Source organism: Canis lupus, chromosome 1 (assembly GCF_011100685.1).
Source record: "Canis lupus familiaris isolate Mischka breed German Shepherd chromosome 1, alternate assembly UU_Cfam_GSD_1.0, whole genome shotgun sequence".
Lineage (NCBI taxonomy): Eukaryota > Metazoa > Chordata > Mammalia > Carnivora > Canidae > Canis > Canis lupus.
The window spans coordinates 74,673,768-74,695,040 of NC_049222.1; the positions used below are offsets into that span (position 1 = coordinate 74,673,768).

At 36.1% G+C, this 21,273-nt stretch overlaps 1 protein-coding gene across 1 annotated transcript in view; it reads left to right on the plus strand.

The window, feature by feature from the left end:
* Nucleotides 1–21,273, plus strand: part of LOC111098564 — a 33,400-nt gene that overhangs the window by 3,232 nt on the left and 8,895 nt on the right. The window contains exons 2-3 of the mRNA XM_038525505.1: nt 1,276–1,375; nt 20,997–21,210. Of these exons, the coding sequence (XP_038381433.1) occupies nt 1,315–1,375; nt 20,997–21,210 (275 nt within the window). The 5' untranslated portion in view covers nt 1,276–1,314. The remainder of the gene's footprint in view (nt 1–1,275; nt 1,376–20,996; nt 21,211–21,273) is intronic.

The window sequence follows — 21,273 nt, forward strand, 5'->3', positions numbered from 1 at the left end:
TTTGCTGGCCCCACCAACCACCGTTGGTTGCTGCCGCATCAGAGGTGCATTTGCAGAGAGCTAGAGCCAATGATCAGATTTTAGCTTCCAAACAGCTCCTTCTCCAGGCCCTTTTTGCTGACTTGGGTTTATTCAGAGGTTCTGAATAGTGATCCTATTATCAGATGCCCCTCCCTGTTGGCTTTGGGTTTATGAGCTTCTCAGGTCCATTGAGTGGCATCTGCTGTTTCCCTTCTGCTTCATCTCTATATTTGTCATTGTCTGGTCTTCTGGTGGCACTGCCCTGGCTTATGGGAATTGCTATGGATTTATTTTAATTATTACTATTTTATTATTTTCATGGGACTTGGTTGACAGAAAAGGTAAATACTTGTATTTGGTTGTTTATTTTGAATGTAAGGTCTTATTTTATTATTTTAGAATAAGTATCTATAGATCTAGATGGAACAATATAGATTATGTAGAACAATGAGAAGAAGTAGCAGAAGCTTTTTAGGTTTTTACTGGTGCTCCTCCATTTACTAATCATGTTTCTGACCCTGCATCTTAAATATATTTATTAAAATGTGACCAGTACTTTTATCTTTTCAGGTCCGTAAGTATTATTTTTTTGTATTTTTCTCAAAAAATTTATTATTTCTTTCAGCTTTATTATGGCATACTTAGACAAATTGTAAGATATTTTAAGTGTACAGCATAATGATTTGATAGACATATATATGTGTTGTGAAAGATTTTCCTGCATGGAGTTAATGAACACATTCAGGTGATTTATTAAGGATGTCCATTGGCATTTGATGATACATGGCTAGAAAAAGTGCAGGGTGGGTCGGAAGGATGGTCCAGTTTGGACTGAAGATTTGCTATACCTGTTTTCTAATCACTTGGGTGGACTGAGTTAATTTTAAAGTTGTTTGGGGAAATATTGGGAGCTGACTGTCTCTTGCAGACCTTGGGTTCTGGGCCAGACATTTTCTTTGCTCATCCACATCTACTCTACCCCGCTCTCCTCCTCTTGGTGATAATCCTGATGGAACCAGTGGGCTTCCTTGCCCTCCAGGTCCACTTGGGGAGAAAAGAGAGGCTGGGGTCTCTGTTCTCCTGGGTCTCTGCTTCCCCTCCCACTTTGAGTCCCAAGGGTCTATCTGGTACCAATTCCACTAGTCCAGGGGACTGTACTCTTCTTTGTGGCTTCCCTACATAACTTAAAATTGCTCTTTTATTTAATTTTTTTTGAAGTATTCTCACTTGAATGTGTCATGTCTTTTCTGCTAGAATCCTAACTGATGTAGGACCTATGAAGAATTATCATTAATGAAGCATTATAATAATGACCCAAATCTACGAGGACTTAGAAGGCTTGATGCTATAATAGGTAATATAACATTTTCACATTTCAGTGTGTGTAGTCTTGATTTTACACTTGCTCTGATTTCTTACAAACCTTGTAATCCTGGACGGGCAAGGAAAACCGTGATTACAGCTTCAGAAGAGACAGAGCGGCATTGAGTTTTCCAATTTGGGACAGAATCCTTCCATACATTACTCCTAAAGCATTCCTAATGTCTAGTATAATTAAGGGTATTTCTAGGACATTAAAAAAAAAAACTCTTTACTCCCATGCTGGCTGGCTAATAGAGAACCAAGGGGTCTTCTCAGGGAGGGCCCCAATTCCAGGTGTTCACTGATTTGGGGTAAATTACAGCTATACTTATATCAGCAGGTGAGTCTGAAAGATGCTCAGATCAGCAGCAATATAGTTTAAGGGCGTGACTTCCCCTTATCTGTGGGACAAACTGAGCTGTTTCAGGATTGTGTAAGCTGGGGCCCACTGGCAGATCGCGAGCTCCTTAGGGCAAGGATTTTAGATGATTCACTCTACTCCTCATCTCATCAGTGTCTGGCAAATAGAAACACCCAATTAATGTTTGTTGAACAAGCCGTGTAGACTCGGGGCTCCAGAGAGCTCAGGAGGCCATCTCTCCATCCCCCTGCCTCCAGTGGGTTTACAAAAAAGCAAAAAGCTCTCATGTGTGAATGAGGAGGGTCTTCCAGAATTTATCCATCCATGTTTAAAATCTTTGTCTAATTGAATACTGTATTATTACAACTTACGCTAATTTTATTGGACATGAGTAAAAACGAATGGTAGGATGCTTACAATAACTGTTTTTATATCTGAAGGTATTCATACCTTCCCTGGCTTCTATTTTTTTTTTTTCCTTTCTAGACTAAACTAACCCAAATTCTTAAAATTTCCCCAGAACTCAAACTCAGTAAATGATGATGAAATTGGCTGAAGACATTTGAATTTATACTGCACCTGTGTAGAGACAGTATTTCCTACAGTGCAGCATGTTTAAGAATCAGAATAATTTAGAAGCTAGTCATTGAAATTGGGTTGCCTGCTTGAAGGCACCTCATTTCCTTTTACTACTGTTAGGGGAGATGGATGTCAAGAAAGGGATTCATTGAAGATATATCTTTTAATCCAACCTGGGATTATAGGTTTTACAAAGTAATACAGAGAATTGGTGGCGTCAATGCCACCAATCCATGCACACAGGTAAAAGGGATTGGTCCACTCTACATTCTCAAATCATAGGCCGGTTCATTCAACTTCTCACAAAGTGGAAGAGGGGAGTTAGGGCTGGAAAGAATGAAGTATGTTTTTTTCTGCAGATGTGTATCAGCCAATCCCTTGAGTAATCCAGAAAGGCAGAGGAAAATAAGTAAGGCTTCCCTTTTAATCACCTGAGCTGGATCAGGCAGGGGCTCCATGTAAACATCAACGAAACCTAGATTAGCCTAGATTCCTAAGAGAAGTAAAGAAAGCAACTGCTTGCTCTTCTGGCCCCTGGTTGAGGTGAGCCCTTGAGGGTGACACCAGGGGGTGTGGCAGATACTCACTTCCAAACAAGCTGTTTTTCTGGTCCTGGGGTGGAGCCTGGAGAGCCTCAGGGCAAGATTCTGCTATGGGCCCTCCTGCTCCAGACCTCTTACACCTGGTGCACAGGGTGAAAGACATACTGAATTGTGGCCTACATCTATATTGAGGTAGAAAATAATTTATTTTATTAATAACAGGGTCTGGATTTACATCTTAGTTTTGGATGGAGCTCTGGTTAGAAGGGGTTGTTCAGCGAAACCGAAGCCTTTGCTCTGCAAAAGAAGGGAGTGGTAGGTTGGAGGAGAGAGGCTGTCTTCAACAAGAGGCCAGGGAGAAAGAAAAGGAGGGAAAGGAGAAGGGGAAAGAGGGATCCCTGGGTGGCGCAGCGGTTTGGCACCTGCCTTTGGCCCAGGGTGGGATCCTGGAGACCCGGGATCAAATCCCACGTCAGGCTCCTGGTGCATGGAGCCTGCTTCTCCCTCTGCCTATGTCTCTGCCTCTCTCTCTCTCTCTCTCTCTCTCTCTCTGTGACTATCATAAATAAATAAAACTTAAAAAAAAATAAAATAAAAAAAAGAGAAGGGGAAAGAGAGGAGCTAGGAATTGGATCAATTGAGGGGCCAGGGTCTACAAATCCTGGGGCAGTCAACAGATATTTTAGGAATGACGACGATACCCAAAGCATGAGTTGTACAGGTTGCGCATGGACCAAACCACAGATCTAAGGAGGGCAATTCACTTTGCAGGTGAGTATTTGAACTTGAGTATTTATTATGGTGTTTATCCACCAGGTGTCAGTAAAGTGTCTCATTCTAACAACATGAGCATGTTTGAGGCAATTTTCCAACAGATGAAAGTATCACGAGGAAGAGTTACTTTAAAAAAAATTTGCACAACGGAAAGTGTGTGCTAGCAAAACCCTGATTTTTGGCTTTCTTCCAGTTATTATTTAAAATATCTTCAGCTCTTACATGCCTCCCTCCCCCCAAAAAAAGAATGAAAAGAGAAAGAAAATCTTGCCAAGTTTTTTTACCCTCTGTGAAGCTATCATACCCCAAATCTACAACAAAATAACCTAACTGAATTGAACACTTTTATTGCACTCAAGTGTGTCTGATTCATTTTAAGAACTTTTTCTGTGATTACTCATAACACATCATGCTTCGCTTTGGGTATTTATAGTATGTACTTACTGTCTACTTCTAGAAATGTCTGTTTCTTGATTTATCAGATTTTTCATTGTCTCCTATTACAGTGGTTGAGAATATTAGTCAGGCTATGTGATCAACAATCTCCCCATCATGCTGGCTTGACATAATTAAGATTTCTTTCTTTTCCAGGGTAGGCCATCAGGAAGGTAAAAGGTTGTTATCCACAGGAACTCAGGCTCCTTCCATCTCTCGATGCTACTGTCTTCAACATGTAGACTCCAGGCTCCCCCTGGAACAAGATGAGAGAATAGAGGGTTAATGGGAGGGCTGTGACCAGTAAGGTGGGAAAGTCAGAAAAGTGTGTTATTAGAGAGGGTGAGGGAGAGAGGGAGTTGGAGGGAGTGATAAATTGTACCAGGTCAGGAAAGGAGAGAGTTGACCGTTGGAATAAATAATGTGGACATCATAAGGAGGCACACTAAGATTGTGGGGTGGGAAACTTGATTGGGGTGGGCCAAGAAAAGGAAAGAAAAGAATTGGAGTAAAATAGTGTGTAAGATGGCTTTACAGACCTTTTGTGTGGAGAGATATGGAGGGAGTTGAAGGATGAATTCCAGCTGGTTTGTACACAGACGGGGTGGCCCAAGAGAGAGAGGACACGGTGGTGTGGGGAGCACCCTGGAGTGGTTCCCTGAACTAGCTGGCAGCATGGGAACCACTCCAAGGCACCTTACCACTGCAAGGCAGCTGTAAGCGCTCATGCTCAGCTCATTTTCAGGAACAGGAAGGAAGAACACATGGGTGCAGATGCTGTGGCAGCTGGAGGGAGGTAGATGTGATGGGAGTTGGGGGAGTTTTTTTCTGATTGCTTCAGGTTTTTCATGGAACATGAGGTGAGGTCATTGGCTGAGAGTGAGGATGAGAGGGTGAGCTTAAACTTTATTTCTTCTTTTTGAGACATTCTGTTAGTCATTTTAGAGGGATTTGGGGAGGGAGCACAGGTGTTCAACCTGCCATGTTTAATAGGAAGCCCAATTATAAGCTGCTTAAAATTCTAGTCCCACACTCCTTTGCATCTGCCAGGGCCTGAGCAAGTAGACTCTCAATAGACTCTCAATAAATATTTGCTCAGCTGAAGTGAATTTTCTTTGTGGTCACAGTTTTCTGAATGCTTTTTTTGATGTTTCTTCCTTAACCCCCTCACAAACCTGAGAAAATTAAAGTTTAGCATGTTAAATATAAACTGCTCCAGCCTTTCATGCTAGATTGTTTTGTTTTTGGATTGGTCATGTTTTCAGGCATGTGCTCTGTTGATGCACATCTTCACAGAATATGGAAGGATATGAAGCAATTAGGAAGCCAGTGGTTTCAGGACCAGCTAGCACATCCTTTCAGGTCTGTGCCCTGCAGCATCCAGCCTGTACTTGAGAGCTAGACCTCTGGGCTCCGTGGCTTCCTGCAGTGTGTAAAAGTAAGAGGCATGGAATGCCAGTGTGGGTGCACATTCTATGATTTGGATGCAGTGGATTGAAGTTTCACTCACATTGCTGCTTTTGAATTGAGACTTAAAAGCATTTAACAGGATAATAAATTCAGAGGGTGGAGGAAGCTGGTTATTGCCATTAGAGAAAACAAGCATCCACTCAATGAGCTTATGAAATTTACTTTAAAAACAGGAATGACATACATTTTTTAAAAAGATTTTATTTATTTGAGGGAGGGAGGGAGAGAGAGGTGAGAGAGAGAATGAGAGAGAGAAGAGTGAGGGGAAGGGAGAGAGAATCTGAAGCAGACTGCACTGAGCACAGAGCCCCAACTCATGACCCTGAGATCATGACCTGAACCAAAACCAAGAGTCAGACATTTAACCACCTGAGCCATCCAGGTGCCCCTAGAAATAACATACATTTTTTTGAGGCTTATTTAATCATTACAGGTTCTGTTTGAGGATTATTGTCCCCATTAATGGATAAAAACACAGGCACAGAGAAGCCCAGGAGCTTGATAGGTCACAGAGAAGGGAGAGGCAGGATTTCAATTGAAGCACATTGATCTGGAAGTCTGAGCTCCTCCTAATCCTGTGCTAACTCCCTGAGACTTTATTTTCCTATCTTTCATATGGGAATAAGAGCATATACTTTGCAGGGTCCCACTGAGAATTAAATGATATAAGGTATATAAAGTACTTGGCATATCAAATTCAGAGTATTCTTAGTGCTTAATTTTTAAAATTTTTTTAACACGAGAAATACATTGTTCACATTATTTGAGCCATTTAGTAAGCAATACATGAAAAAGCCCACTGATCCACATAGTGACTGTTCTTATCATTCTTTACATTTTATCAAGAACTGATTTTTGGAGCAGAAAGTATAATTTTAATTTATCTTGTTCATTTTATTATTTGGATGAAAGCTCACAATGCAATGGTTTTTTTTTTTAATTTTTAAAAATTTTTATTTATTTATGATAGTCACAGAGAGAGAGAGAGAGAGAGAGGCAGAGACATAGGCAGAGGGAGAAGCAGGCTCCATGCACCGGGAGCCCGATGTGGGATTCGATCCCGGGTCTCCAGGATCATGCCCCGGGCCAAAGGCAGGCGCTAAAACCGCTGCGCCACCCAGGGATCCCAATGCAATGGTTTTTAAAGGAAAGAAAAACTAATCATATTCAGAGTAAAATACCCCTTCATTTCTTTTACAGTTCTTATAAGAAATTTATTTCCCTATTATAAGTCCTTTATTTTTTTCATTAATAATTGACAAGACTATGGACAAGACTAGACTCATTTTCAGCTGAAAAATCACAAAACAAGATTACAAAACAAGGAGAATGTATTTTAAATGAAAATTGATAGGTTTCTTCTTAACTGGGCTTCCTAATTTATTAATCATCAAGTGAGTAATGGAGAAATTGTCAAGGGAAGACCATAAATGTGGGTCAGAAGACTGGGCACCTATTCTAGCTCTGCCTCTTACTGCTATGAAATCTTGGACAGGTTATCCAACTTCTCCATGCTCCATTTCATTATTGGAAACAGAAGGTAAAGCTTCTCTAGAGTACTCCCAGGACCACTAGTTCCATTAGATATTAGTAGGTGGCAAATAAACAAACAAAAAGGGTTTCATGGTCAAATACATTTGGGAAATTCTACGTTAGGCAATTTTATTTTAGGCAAAATATTTACCTTGAACCTTCTCAGAAACTTTGACATGTTAAGGACATTGTGAATTTCCAAGAAAGATGTAGTATTTCCTAAACTTATTTCATCACAGAACTGCTTTCTCGAAGAGTATCTCTCATGCTTTTATTTTATTATTATTAGTTTTTCAATTTTTAAAATTCTAGTATAATTAATGGATAGTGTTATATTAGTTTCAGGTGTGCAATATAGTGATTCAGCAATTCTATACATTACTCAGCGCTCATCACAGTAAGTGTACTCTTAATCCCCTTCACCTTCACCTATTTCCTCCATCCCCCTACCCACTTCCCTTCTGGTAACTATGAGTTTGTTCTCTGTATTTAGGAGTCTGCTTTTTTGTTTGTCTCTTTTTTATTTTGTTCATTTGTTTTGTTTCTTAAATTCTACATATGAGTAAAATTATGTGATATTTGTCATTTACTGACTTATCTCAGCATTATACTCTTTAGATCCATCCATGTTGTTACAAATGGCAAGAGTTCATTCTTTTTTATTGGTAAGTAATATTCCATGTGCATGTATACATTTTCTTTATCCATTCATCTATTGATGGCCACTGGGGCTGCTTCCATAGTTTGGCCATTGTAAATAATGCTACAGTAAACACAGAGGTGCATATATCTTTTTGAATTAGTATTTTCATTTTCTTAGGTAAATACCCAGTAGTGGAATTACTACATCACATGGTAACTATATTTTTAATTTTTTGAGGAACTGCCATACTGCTTTCCGCAGTGGCTGCACCAGTTTGCATTCCACTAGCAGTGCACAAGGGTTCCTTTTTTCTCATCATCATCAACACTTATTGTTTCTTGTGTGTTTGATTTCAGCCATTCTGACAGGTAGCCATTCTGATAGCTCACTGTGGTTTTGATTTGCATTTCCCTGATGATGAGTGATGTTGAATATCTTTTCATGTGTCTGTTGGCCATCTGTATGTCTTTGGAGAAATGTCTTCTGCCCATTTTGAATTAAACTCTTTGGTTTTTGGGTATTGATTTGTGTAAGTTCTTTATATATATTTGGATACTAATCCTTTATTGGCTATATTGTTTGAAACTATCTTTTCCCATTCCATAGGTTGCCTTCTTGTTCTGTTGATGGTTTCCTTTGATGTGGTTTAAAAGCTTTTTATTTTGAGGTAGTCCCAGTAATTTATTTATTTTTTTGCTTTTGTTTTCTTTGCCTTAGGAAAATGTTGCTCCAGCCTATGTCAGAGAAATTATTGCCTGTGCTTTCTTCTAGGAGTTTTATGCAAGCCTCACATTTAGGTTCTTAATCCATTTCAAGTTTATTTTTTGTGTATGGTGTGAGAAAATAGTCCAGCTTCATTATTTTGCATGTAGCTTGCCGGGTTTCTCAGCACCATTTGTTGAAGAGACTGTCTTTTTCTACTTGCAGAGTTTTCCCTCTTTTGTTATAGGTTACTTGATCTTATAATTGTGGGTTTGTTTATGGGCTCTCTATCTTATCCCATTGATTGCGTCTATTTTTGTTGCCTGTACCATACTGTTTTGTTTACTATAGCTTTATGGTATATCTTGAAATCTAGGATTGTGATACTTCCAGTTTTGTTCCTTTGCAGGATTGCTTTGGCTATTCCAGGTCTTTTGTGGTTCCAACAAAATTTTATGATTATTTGTTCTAGTTCTGTGAAAAGTGCTGTTGATATTTTGACAGAGATTGTGTTAAATCTGTTGCTTTGGATAGTATGGATATTTTAACAATATTTGTTCTTTCAATTCATGAGCATGGAATATCTTTCTGTTTTTTTGTGTCATCTTCAATTTCTTTCATTAATGTTTGTGGTTTTCAGAGTCAGATCTTTCACCTCCTTGGTTAAGTTTATTCTTTGGTATTTTATTATTTTTAGTACAATTGTAAATGGGATTGTTTTCTTATTTTCTCTTTCTGTTACTCCATTATTAGTATACAGAAATGCAACAGATTTCTGTATATTGATTTTGTATCCCCTGACTTTACTAAATTCATTTCTGTATTCTAGTAGTTTTTAGGTGGAATATTTAGAGTTTTCTATATATAGTATGTCATCTGCAAATAGTGAAAGTTTTACTTCCTTCTTACCAATTTGGATGCCTTTTGTTTTTCTTGTCTGATTACTGTAGCTAGGACTGCCAGTACTATATGGAATAAAAGTGGTGAGAGAGGACATTCTTGTCTTTTTCCTGATCTTAGGGGAGAAGTTTTCAGTTTTTTGCTATTGAATATGATGTTATGTATAGGTTTTTCTTCTATGGCCTTTATTATATTGAGGTGTATTCCCTCTAAATCTACCTTTTTGAGTTTTTATTATGAATGGATGCTGTACTGTGTCAAATGCTTTTTTTTTTTTTTTGCATCTATTGAACTGATCATATGTTTTTTATCCTTTCTCTTACTGTTGTGATGTATCACATTGATTGATTTGTGAATATTGAAGCATCCTTGCATTCCAGGAATAAATTTCACTTGATCATGATGAATGATTTCTTTGATGTAATGTTAGATTTTGTTTGCCAATATTTTGTTGAAGGTTTTTACGTCTGTGTTCATTAGAGATATTGGCTTGTAGTTCTCTTTTTTTTGTAGTGTCTTTATCTGGGGTTTTGTAATCAGGATAATGCTGCCTTTATGGAATGAACTTGGAAGTTTTCCTTCCTCTTCTGTTTTTTTTTTCTTTTTGGAAAAGTTTGAGAAGAATAGGTATTTACTGTTTTTTAAATGTCTGGTAGAATTCACCTATGAAACCATCTGGTCCTGGACTTTTGTCTGTTGGGAATTTTTTGATTACTGGTTCAATTTTCATAGGAGGTAGAGAGGCTAACAGGTAAAGAAATGCTTCATTATGTATCAAAATGTCTGATTTAATCATCTGATACTGTTAGACTAAGGATACAGTTTGTTTTTCTGATCTCTTATAAGATTGCTGAGAGACTCATAAGGTGACATAAATTAACTACTGACCAGGTGGTGTTTTCTAATACTTGTCTCTTTTTAATAGGGAAATTCTCCATAAAAATGTGAATAAAATGATTCTCTGAATTTATCTTGTATTTTAATAAAGTGTTCAATAATAACAGTGAATAAAGAACACAGATATTAATTTGCTGAATTCTGAACCAAATCAATGCACAAGATGATCCATTTATGGTGTAAGACAAATATTTCAAACTCTAATTCTTCAAAAATTATATTTTTATGTATGTTTCTCTGTAAGTATGGTAGTGCAATATTAAACTATTAAAGTAAATATTTGTTGTGCATTCAAAATAATTCTAAAACTCCTTGGTCTAACTTTTGTAACTCTGTTCATTTCTATGAAATTTTATAACTCGAGGTTTTTTTTTTTTTTAAGATTTTATTTATTTATTCATGAGAGACACAGAGAGAAGGCAGAGAGAGAAGCAGGCTCCTCGCAGGGAGCCCAATGGGACTCAATCTCAGAACTCTGGGATCATGCCCTGAGCAGAAGGCAGATGCTCAACCACTGAGCCACCCAGGCATCCCAACTCAAGGTTTTTTAATAGAGAGGTGTTACATAGAAAAGTTCTTAATGAATTGACTCATATTCTGGACATGGATAAGGATTGTTTCAATTCACTGTTGCCCTCAAGTCTATAGGATTCTACGTCCTGTGACTAAACAGTGCTGGATTATGATAATGCCTACTATTTTTTATTTTCTTTTCTCTCACTTTTACATTAATTGCTATGTCTCTTGACAACTGCATTCTTCTGCCTGCCTCCATCATTATTTGTAATTTATTTCAGGCAAGGAAATAAGATGAGCAGGTGTAATAGGACTGCATTTAAATGAACACAACAGACTCCAAATAACAGGCTATCCTTCAGTTACAGTGAGTACAGGGCTGCAAAGCAAGGCCTGGGGCATCTTCTGTGCTTCTTTGTAGAATTAGCATTTTGTTTTGGTGTGGATGTTTGGCTTCTGGATTAAGTGACTGACTGCAGTGATTTAAAAAGTGACTTTCTAAAAATTACAGAATATGTAATACTCATTTTACAGAATTTAGAAAATGCGGAAAGTATATAAAGACAATTAAAAATAACAATTTCATAGTTAGGAATAACCATTATAAACATTTGCATGTATTTCTTCCTTTTTTATTTGCATATATATTTCATATATTAATTTTATACATATTTTACAAAATTTGGTTTATACTACATTTAGAGTTTTGTATTGCACATTTTCATTTGACAGTGTTCATAAGCATCTCCTGTGTCATCACATTTTCTTCAAAATCCACACCATGGTAGTGGTTACATTCATTGTATAAATGTACAGCAATTTATCTAACTATTCCTATGTTATAGGAAGTGTTTGATATTTTACAAAACATTATGATAAAAACTTTATAAATAAATATATGTATCTCTTAATTATTTGTAGGCTAAATTCTCAGAAAATACTGTGTAGAAGATATGAATGTGATGAGTATTCTAATAGCTAATTTGTATGCATCCTTAGATATTTCTGTACACAAATTCTGTGAAGCACAATTGCTGTTCAAAACATATGCAGGTTTTATGTGCATGTGTTTGCAAAGTAACAGGTCTTTCTGTCTTTTTCTTCTGATTTTAAAGAATTAGTGTGCTCATTGTAAAAAATCTTCAGACAGAAATGCATAAAGAAGAAACTGAAAGTTACCTGTCTTTTGATCATTCCTGTTGATTCTTAGATTCTGTGCCTACATTCACAAATATGCGTACAAATGGGAGAAGACATACGCACCTGCACCCAGTTTAAAAAATGGTATCCATACTATATAGACTGTGTTATATGCTGGTATTTCAAGAAAACTTATATGAAAACATGGCACACTTAGTGAAATGTGCACAAAACATAAGTGTACAGGTGGATAAATGTTCACAAATAAATACCTAGATTGAGAAATAGACTGTGGAATGCTTTATGAGGTTGCATGTTGCCCTTATGCAGGTGCTATACTAACTCTGGATCATTCTAATTTTAGAATGTGTGCTGCTGAAAGGAAAACTTACAATGTACCAAGTATATATTCCATGCTAACAAAGAAACTATATTTCATTGAATGTAACATATCATTGTTAGTGTCTTGTTTTATGTACTGCTGAGAAAGAAAGAAAAAAAATCGCCAATTAAACTATGAGACAGTGCTTCCTTGACAGTCCTGTGTCATAACCAGCTTTTTCTTTTTTTAAAAACTGAGGTGTAATTGACATATAACATTATATTAATTTCAGGTGTACAATATAATGAGTCAATATTTGTATATATTGTGAGACAATCATCATGATGTCTGGTTAACGTTCATCAGCACACGTAGTTACATAGGTTTTTTCTGGTGATGAGAACTTTGAAGATCTAATCTTTTAGTAACTTTCAAATATATAATACTGTATATTATTTGCTATAGTCATCACGCTGAACATTATATTCCCAGGACTTATTTTATAACTAGAAATCTGTACCTTTTGACCATGTTCACCCATTTTGCCTACTCCCTAGCTCCCTCCACTGACAACAACCTATCTGTTCTCTATATTCATGAGTTTGGTTTTCTGGTTTGTCTTTTTAAATTGCACATATAAGTGAGATCAATATGGCATTTGTCTTTCTCTGTCTGATAGAGCCAGCTTCTTGATGCTTTAAAATTTCCTTCATCTATTCTGAGTTTTGCCGGTTTCTCTACCCTTGCCAGTTTCACTACCCTGCATAGTGTGTGAAGGCAATCTTTTTGTATTTTCTTATTTTCAGCCACTGCTGTATATTTTCTTTCTTTAGTCCCATTAAACATTTGGTTGTTTATCCTCCAGAAAAAAATATGATATTGTATTCATTCTTCCAATGAAATTATTTGCTTCAGTAATATTATGCAAGCAATTTGTTCCTTGCTTTTTTGTTTCCTTATATTTCTCTATACATTATGTAAGTTTGTTCCAATGCTGATTATGGTGAAATCTTTTTTTTTTTTTTAAAGGTTTTATTTATTTATTCACGAGAGACACAGAGAGAGGCAGAGACACAGGTGGAGGGAGAAGCAGGCTCCATGCAGGGAGCCCGATGTGGGACTCGATCCCGGGACTCCAGGCTCATGCCCTGGGCCGAAGGCAGGTGCTAAACTACTGAGCCACCAGGGATCTCTATGGTGAAATCTTTTGAAAGATATTTTAAATAACTAAACTTGGTGGCTCTACTACCAATAAAGTGCATAACTCAATTTGAAATGATAACTATATGGAAGCTTTGCTGGAGTTTGTGCACACCCAAGCAGTTAGGACAACAGCTGTCCAATAGTCCATCCTGTGATGCTTTATCTTAGTGGGTTTGGGCAGATGATGGACATTAAAGCTTTTTCTAAATTTTCACTTTTCATAAAGGTCAAGATGATCATTCTTTTGCTAGGATAATTATATCTTTGTATAACTATTTCCATGGAATAAATTCCTGAAAGAAATACTATTAAGTCAAATGTTATACACATTTTATGGATTTTATGTTTACTGCCAAAGCATTTTTTAAGTTATACAGGTTTATACCCACTAATGGTAAATGAGAATGTGCAATTCCTGAATCTTTAAGAATATTAAAAAAAAAGATCTTTGCCTAGTGATAAAGGATAATTATCGTTTTTTAAGAACGCTTGCATTCTTTGGTTACTATTGATGTTGGACAGTACTTCATATTTTTATTGGCCATTTGTCACCTGTCCATGTTCTTCACTTGTTTCTTTATTTCTAGTTACTTAATGGTTTATTGATAAAATACCTCTTCCAAATTACGTCAACTTTTTTTTGTTTTATATGTTGTAAATTTAACTTGTCATTTGCCTTTTCATTTTTTTACTTTTTCATAGCTTTTTTTCATGAAGAAATACTAAATTTTTATGTGTGTAGTCTATTGAGGGAGTTTCTAGATGGCTTTTAGATTTTATTCTATGCTTCTGAGGCCTTCTTCACTACAAGATAATGCACATCTTTTATTATTCTATTTATTTTTATTGTTTAAAATAAAAAAACACAGTTGAGAATTTGATTGGAATTTCATTCCATTAGATGCTCATTTGGCAATAATTGTCATCATTACAATTTAGAAGCTCATAATCTGGACCACAGTATATCCCACTACTTTTTTGTAGCTTTTGGGTACCTTTAGTAAAGGTTTCCAATTCTTTTTATATAAATCCTGAATATTTTCTGATGGCTTGTCTTCAGGTTATTTTATCTTAGTTGCTATGTTGAAAGGAAAGTTTTTCCTTAATATTTTCTAACAAATTAATGCTGATATGTAGAAAGAATTGATGTTTTTGTATGTAAATGAGGTGAAGACTGTTTTAGCATTTCAGCTGCTGATGTTAACTTTTGTTTATATGTAGGGCTAGATTTTACTGTAGAAAGACTCTAAGAAGATTGAAGGTAAAAATGATCATGTGGTTGGTTTTTGGATTTCGTAATATAAATATAAAGAAGCTCTTTTGAGTATAATAAAAAAAATAAAGGAAGGGAAGAAAGGTTGCTCAGACAAAAAAGAGGAGAGAGAGTAGATGAGGGTCAAAAAAGAAGAGAGGGAGTAGATGAGGGACAGTTTGAGGACATTGGCTCTTGAGAGCACAGCTTTTTGCTCTGTAGACCCCAAGTCATGAGCAAGGAAGAAGCCAGAATTGGGCCTCTTAATTCTGGGGTCAAGGACTGGGGTTCTGGTTGCCCTGATGGAAATAACATACACTATATGATGTCAGCTTTTTAATTTTACAACATAATTAGCAAATTCTATTTTTTAGTTAACAAAATTTATTTTTTTTTGTATCAAGCTCAGTATATAAAGCAAAAGCAGAATCTGAAACTGGGCACAACTGGATATTAAGGTTTTATTTATAGTGATGTTAGATTATATATGCATTTGAAGTATGTGAATTCAAATGTCTGCTCTGTCAGAAAAAAATAGAGGAAGGAAGAGAGGAAAGGAGATAATGATATAAATGTTAGTTCCATTTGCTCTTCCATCCAATAAAGTTATGTCCGAGAGTCAGTACAAGAAAGGAGAGGTGAGGGCAGCCCCGGTGGCCCAGCAGTTTATCGCCATCTTCAGCCTAGGGTGTGATCCTGGAGGAGATCAAGTCCCATGTCAGGCTCCCTGCATAGAGCCTGCTTCTGTCTCTGCCTCTCTCTCTCTCTCTCTCTCTCTGTGTCTGTCATGAATAAATAAGTAAAATCTTTTTTTAAAAAAAAAAGAAAGGAGAGGTGGACTGGCTGTTTCTTCTAATGATATGACTATTTTCCTGTGATGCCTGTGTCACTACTTAACATTTTTCATACAACATAGATCATTAATGCCAGTATTCTACTTAATCTGTTGCTCTACTAAAAAGATTGTGCGAATACTGTAGGACAAATTGTATACAGGACACACAATGATATGTTTATCTGTCTCTATTATGGTGAAATTTTTTAATGGTAATTTTTACAATACAAAATTTTTAAACATGTGTTTTCTAGATGAAAAATCACTTGCAAATCATATATCATCTCTGAATAATAAGTTTTCTCCTTTTTAATTTTTGTCCCCTTTATATGTATACTTCACTGTCTCTTAATACATAGACTAGAAATTTTAGTTTGAATAATGGATGTGAAAGCAAGCATTCTATATCTTTGTTCCTAATTTAATGTGGATATTTTTCATCATTTTAGGAATCTCTATCTAATATTGATTCATAAGGAATTTTTTTAAAAGAGATTCTGAATATTATCAAATATCCTTTTAATATTGATTGAGATTATCATATACTTTCATGTTTTATAGCTTGACTCATTTGATAAATTATATGAATTTTTCATAATTAGTCATGCATGCATTTCTGGAATAAAGTCAACTTGATATATTATTATTATGTACTTTTACATTTGAATTGCTTATATTTTACTTAGGATTTTCACATCTATATTCATAAGTGAGATTTGTCTGTTTCTTTCCTAACTTTGTCAGATGTTTTGAATCATTAACTGAATTGGTGGGGTTTTTTTTGTGTTTTTTTTTTTAGATTTTATTTATTTATTCATGAGAGACACACCCAGAGAGAGAGGCAGAGACAGGCAGAGGGAGAAGCAGTTCCCTGTGGGGAGCCTGTGGGACTCGATCCCAGGACCCTGGGAATCACAACCTGAGCTGAAGGCAGACACTCAAATGCTGAGCCACCTACGTGCCCCTACATTGGTTTTTTTTTTTTTTTTTTTTTTTTATCTCGTCTGTCTTGGTTCATTGAGTCTGTGATTTGACATCTAAAAAGTTCCTCTTAATTCTATTATCTATGTATTTAAAATATACTTTCATAAAGTTGAACATAAATGCAACCTATAATTCAGCAATTCTCCTGTTAGGTAGAAACTCTATTTCAATGCTAAACCTATTGTAATTCAGGTTTTTATAGTTCTAAAATAATGTCCATATGTATTAAGAGACGTATATGAGAATGTTAATGGTAATGTTGTTTATAATAACAAAATATTAGGAAATCACTGAAGTGTTATTTGTAACAAAATGAATAGATTGTATATGAAATATTATACATCATCATGAATTACTTTTAAAAACAAAATTGTTTAAAGAACATATAAAGAAGAATATATAAGGTATGGCTCAATTTTTACAAAAGCTCAAAACAGGCAAGACTAAATACTATGTTGTTTGAGGGATATATTTATAAATGTATGCATAAAGAAATTATAAAGAAAATGAAAGGAATGCTTAACACAGAATTTCGGATAGTAGAGACACGGGTGGGACAGTGATCCATGAAGGGCACTCTGGATGGGCTTCAAAAGTAGGTTACAGATAAAGGGTGTTTATTTTATTATTACTGATTTTGAACTGTCCATTTCCATCAAATATACTTTTTTGTGTATTTCACTGTATTAGTTTCCTAGGGCTGCTATAACAAATTGGCACACAGTAGGTGCCTTAAAGCAGCAGAAATTAATCCTCACATATCTGGCAGCTAATAGCAGTGTGAGCAGGGCCGTGCTCCTTCTGAAGGCTCTGTGAGAGAACCCTAGGAGAGTACTATAGGGCTGTAATAACTTTTCTGCTTATTTGAGTGTTTGTCATTCTTTTAAAAGAATAAACCTAGTGAATTTTCCTCAGTAGCCTGAGTGTAGTTTCTTTTTTGTCTGGGCCTACCTTGTTTGCACGGTGCTCTGTTGCTCTTTTCTGCTCACTTGACATTGGAGCCTCGGAGGGCTAGTCAGACCTGGCTCATGGGCTCCGGGTATGAGTTAGCCTTCACCCCCCTAACTGTGCATGGTGCTGGCAGCATCCTCCTCCTGGATTTTAAGAGAGGAGGATGAGTATCTGTGCATCTCACTGGGTTCAGTGTTTGATGGGAGCCCCGGGAATCTTTTCTTCTCCAAAGGACTGTAGAGTAACTGGATAGGATTTTATTTCTTGGCCACTTGAAACAATCTATCCCTGCCTGCATCAGAAACATAAATAAAAAACTGCAGTCTTTGCAAGGAACCTCTCGGAAGGCCATTCCGGACTCTGTCTCTCTGTCCTCCAGATCTCATACTGTAGAAGCAAGCATTCCCTGCCTTGATTACTTTACCTCCTAGCCAGGTGATTGTGATCTCAGAACTGTGCTGGAGGGAACAGTCTGTGCAGCTAGGGAAGGGATGCCAGGGCCCAGAATGGAGTCAGATAGCTTGGTGTTTCTGCTTTTTGTTTATTCAGTAAAATATATTTTTAAAAAAGCTATGTAAGTATTTGTCTTAATCATTTGAAATTTTCTTGGCCTCAGTTTTCAGAAGACTTCATGGATAAAGCTGGAACACAATGCAATTCTCAAATGGCTAAAAACATGTTTTCTATATTTCTAAGTATGTAAAAGTGTCCTTTTGCATCTGTTTTTTGTCGTTGTTTATATATATTCAAATATACGCCTAACTTTTTTAAGCTACTGGATTTTAAAAATTAAAAATCTGTGTTGTCTTCATTTTCATTGATTTATATGATTCTATTATAGGAATATATGGCAATTTATCAATTCTAATGTTAATTTTTTTATTGTGGTAAAATATAAATAACATAAAACTCACCATTTTAATCATTTTTAAGTGTACCTTTCAGTGGCATTAAGGATGTGTACAGTGTTGTGCAACCCTCACAACTATCTATCTCCAGGGATCTTTTGTCATCCCAACTCAAATCTATAGGCATTAAACAGTCACTCCTCATTTCTCCTTCTCTCATCCCCTTGCCACCATCATTCTACTTTCCACCTCTAAGAGCCTGGCTATACTAGGTACCTCATATAAGTGGTATCATATCATATTGGTGCTTTTGCATCTGGCTTACTTCATTAGTGTAATTAATGTCTTCAAGTTTCATCATCTGTGTTGTAGCATGAGTCAGATTTTCTTTTCTTTCTAAGGCTAAATAATATTACATTGTATGGAATATTTTTGTTTTCCATTCATTTTATTTTCTCTGTGTTTATCCATTTACTTGTTGAGGGGCACTTGGGTCGCTTCCACCTTTTAACTATTGTGAATAATACTAGTAGAAACATAGGTGTACAGCTATTCATTCAGATCTCTGCTTTCTGCTCTTTTGAGTATATGCCCAGAAGTGGAATTGCTCAACCATATGATTAATTTTTTGAGGAATCACCATACCATTTCCACCCATTTCCACCCTTCACCACCCATTTCCAGTGGATGTATCATTTACATTTCTGCTCCTCCATTCTACTCTGGCTGGACATCTGGGTTGTTTAAAGTTCTGGCTGTTACAAATAATACCCAAACCATTCTTATACATGTCTCTTGGTCCACTAATGTACACATTTCCATTGAGGATATGCCAGGAATGGAATTACTGGACAGATGTATGCAGGTGTTTACCTCTAACAGAGAATGCCAGAGTTCTGTAAAGTTCCTGTGCCAAGTGATGCTACTGCCAACTTTGTGACAGACCAGACCTCCCTATTCTTGCCAACTTAGGTTGTCAGTGAGAATGTTAGCCATTCTGATGAGTATGTAGTATCTCATTGTGCCCAATGATGTTAAATATTTTTCATAGGCTTTTTTAATCATTTGGGTAGCCTATTTTATAGAGTGTGTGGTTTAAGTCTTTTACCTTTTTTTTTTTTTTAATGGACTGGCTGTCTTTTCTTACTGATTTGAAAGAATTTTAAAATATATATTCTGGGGGCACTTGTGTGGCTCAGCCGGTTAAGCATCTGACTCTTAAGCTCAGCTTAGGTCTTGACCTCAGGGTCATGAGTGTAAGCTCGGCATAGTGCTCATGCTGGGCATGGAGCCTACTTAAAAAAAAATTCAGTTTATATGTTCTTTTGTTGAATATATGCTTTGTGAATATCTTTTCCTACTGTATGGCTTGCCCTTTCACTTAGGTCCTGTAACTTTAAAAAAAAAACGCACTTGTTCTTATGTGTTATATAGTTTTGATCACAATCTTGATTTTTTTCACATATATTTTCAATTGATTATTGTTGTTAATCTGGATAAAAGATGTTAATTTTATGTATTTATTTTGTATTTAGCCCCATTGCCAAATTAATTGTCTTCTATTAAATCTTAAATTTTCTGGGAATCCAATCGTCATCAAGAAGGAAAGATATTTCTTTTTCATATTCTGTTTGTCTTAGTGCATGAACTAAAACTTTCTAAACATCATTGGAAATTAAGGGTCATAGTAGACATTTCTATCTTGGTCCTGATTTTAATGGCAATGCCTTCAATAATTACTTTGTTTTATATACTATTTATTGTGGTCTTTCCATGTTTACATGATGTCTTTCGATTTTACCTTATATGTAGGTAAATCCCAGAATGTTGCAGGAAGTAAAGTGCCTATTGCAGTTTGGAGAAGAGTCAGGTATTGAACTGGAACTAAGTATTTGATGCCTTCAATTCCACTAATATAAAACTTCCTTTAAGACATTGGTTCCCAGTTGTTTTTGTTTTGACTTTTTTCACATTTCAGTCTTTCTTTTTCTCCCATATATTTGTAAAACAATATTTACCTGTTTATGAGTGATATAATCTGATGTTTTCTAATCTGCTTTTTATTTAAAATATCTTGGTTAAGATGTACTTAATCAGTTTGGTGATCCATTGATGGTTTGCAATCCATAGCTGGCATCATTACTTCTTAGGTGGCATCATTACTTCTTAGGTTAAGAGGGGTCTCTTTTCTAGCCCTTGGACTGAGAAAAGGTCCTACAGGTAGTGATTCAGTGAAACTTATGGAATAATAAAGGACACATCTGTTAGTATTTCAAAATACTACCATGCTGCACCATTTAAAAATTTGGAAAGTTAAAAAGTTTTTGAAAGTGAGTTCCATGAAGTTATTAGGCTTAGTCACACTTGATATCTGGGTTTATTAAGAGAGTTGAGACATTTTTACTAAACCGATGACAGTTTATTTACAAACCATGATTTTTTGTATGACAATGTAAAAAATATTTTCTGATTAAGCAAGAACAATTAGTAAATAATACAAAATAGATAATATCAAGTGGCAAATAATATGATAAGTAATAGCTGTATTAGTCAGCTTTAATGTGATAACACTGCAGAACAACAACTCCAGAATCTCAATGGCATATAACAACAAGCATTAATTTTGTCACCCACAGATCTGTAGATTGATTGGAGTGGTTCTGCTTTGGGCTAAGAGTTGGGTTTAAGTGCATATTCAAATCTGTTCCATATGTTCTACATTATAGGTAACAACTGCAAAGGGCCATCTTTCCCCATGGAAGATGGCAGATGGCTCTTGGCAGAGCGCAAGAGGGAAAAACAAACTTGTGAGACATCGTTAAAAGCCTCTGCTCTGAAATGCCACACTATTAATTCTGTTGACACTCCATTGGCCAAAACAAGTCACTCGGCTGAGCACAACATCAGTGGGACGGGGGAGGTGAACTTCAGAGAATATGGGTAAGGATTAGGGAAGAAGAAAGAACTCTGAGCCAATAATATACTCTACTGCAATAGCAAGTA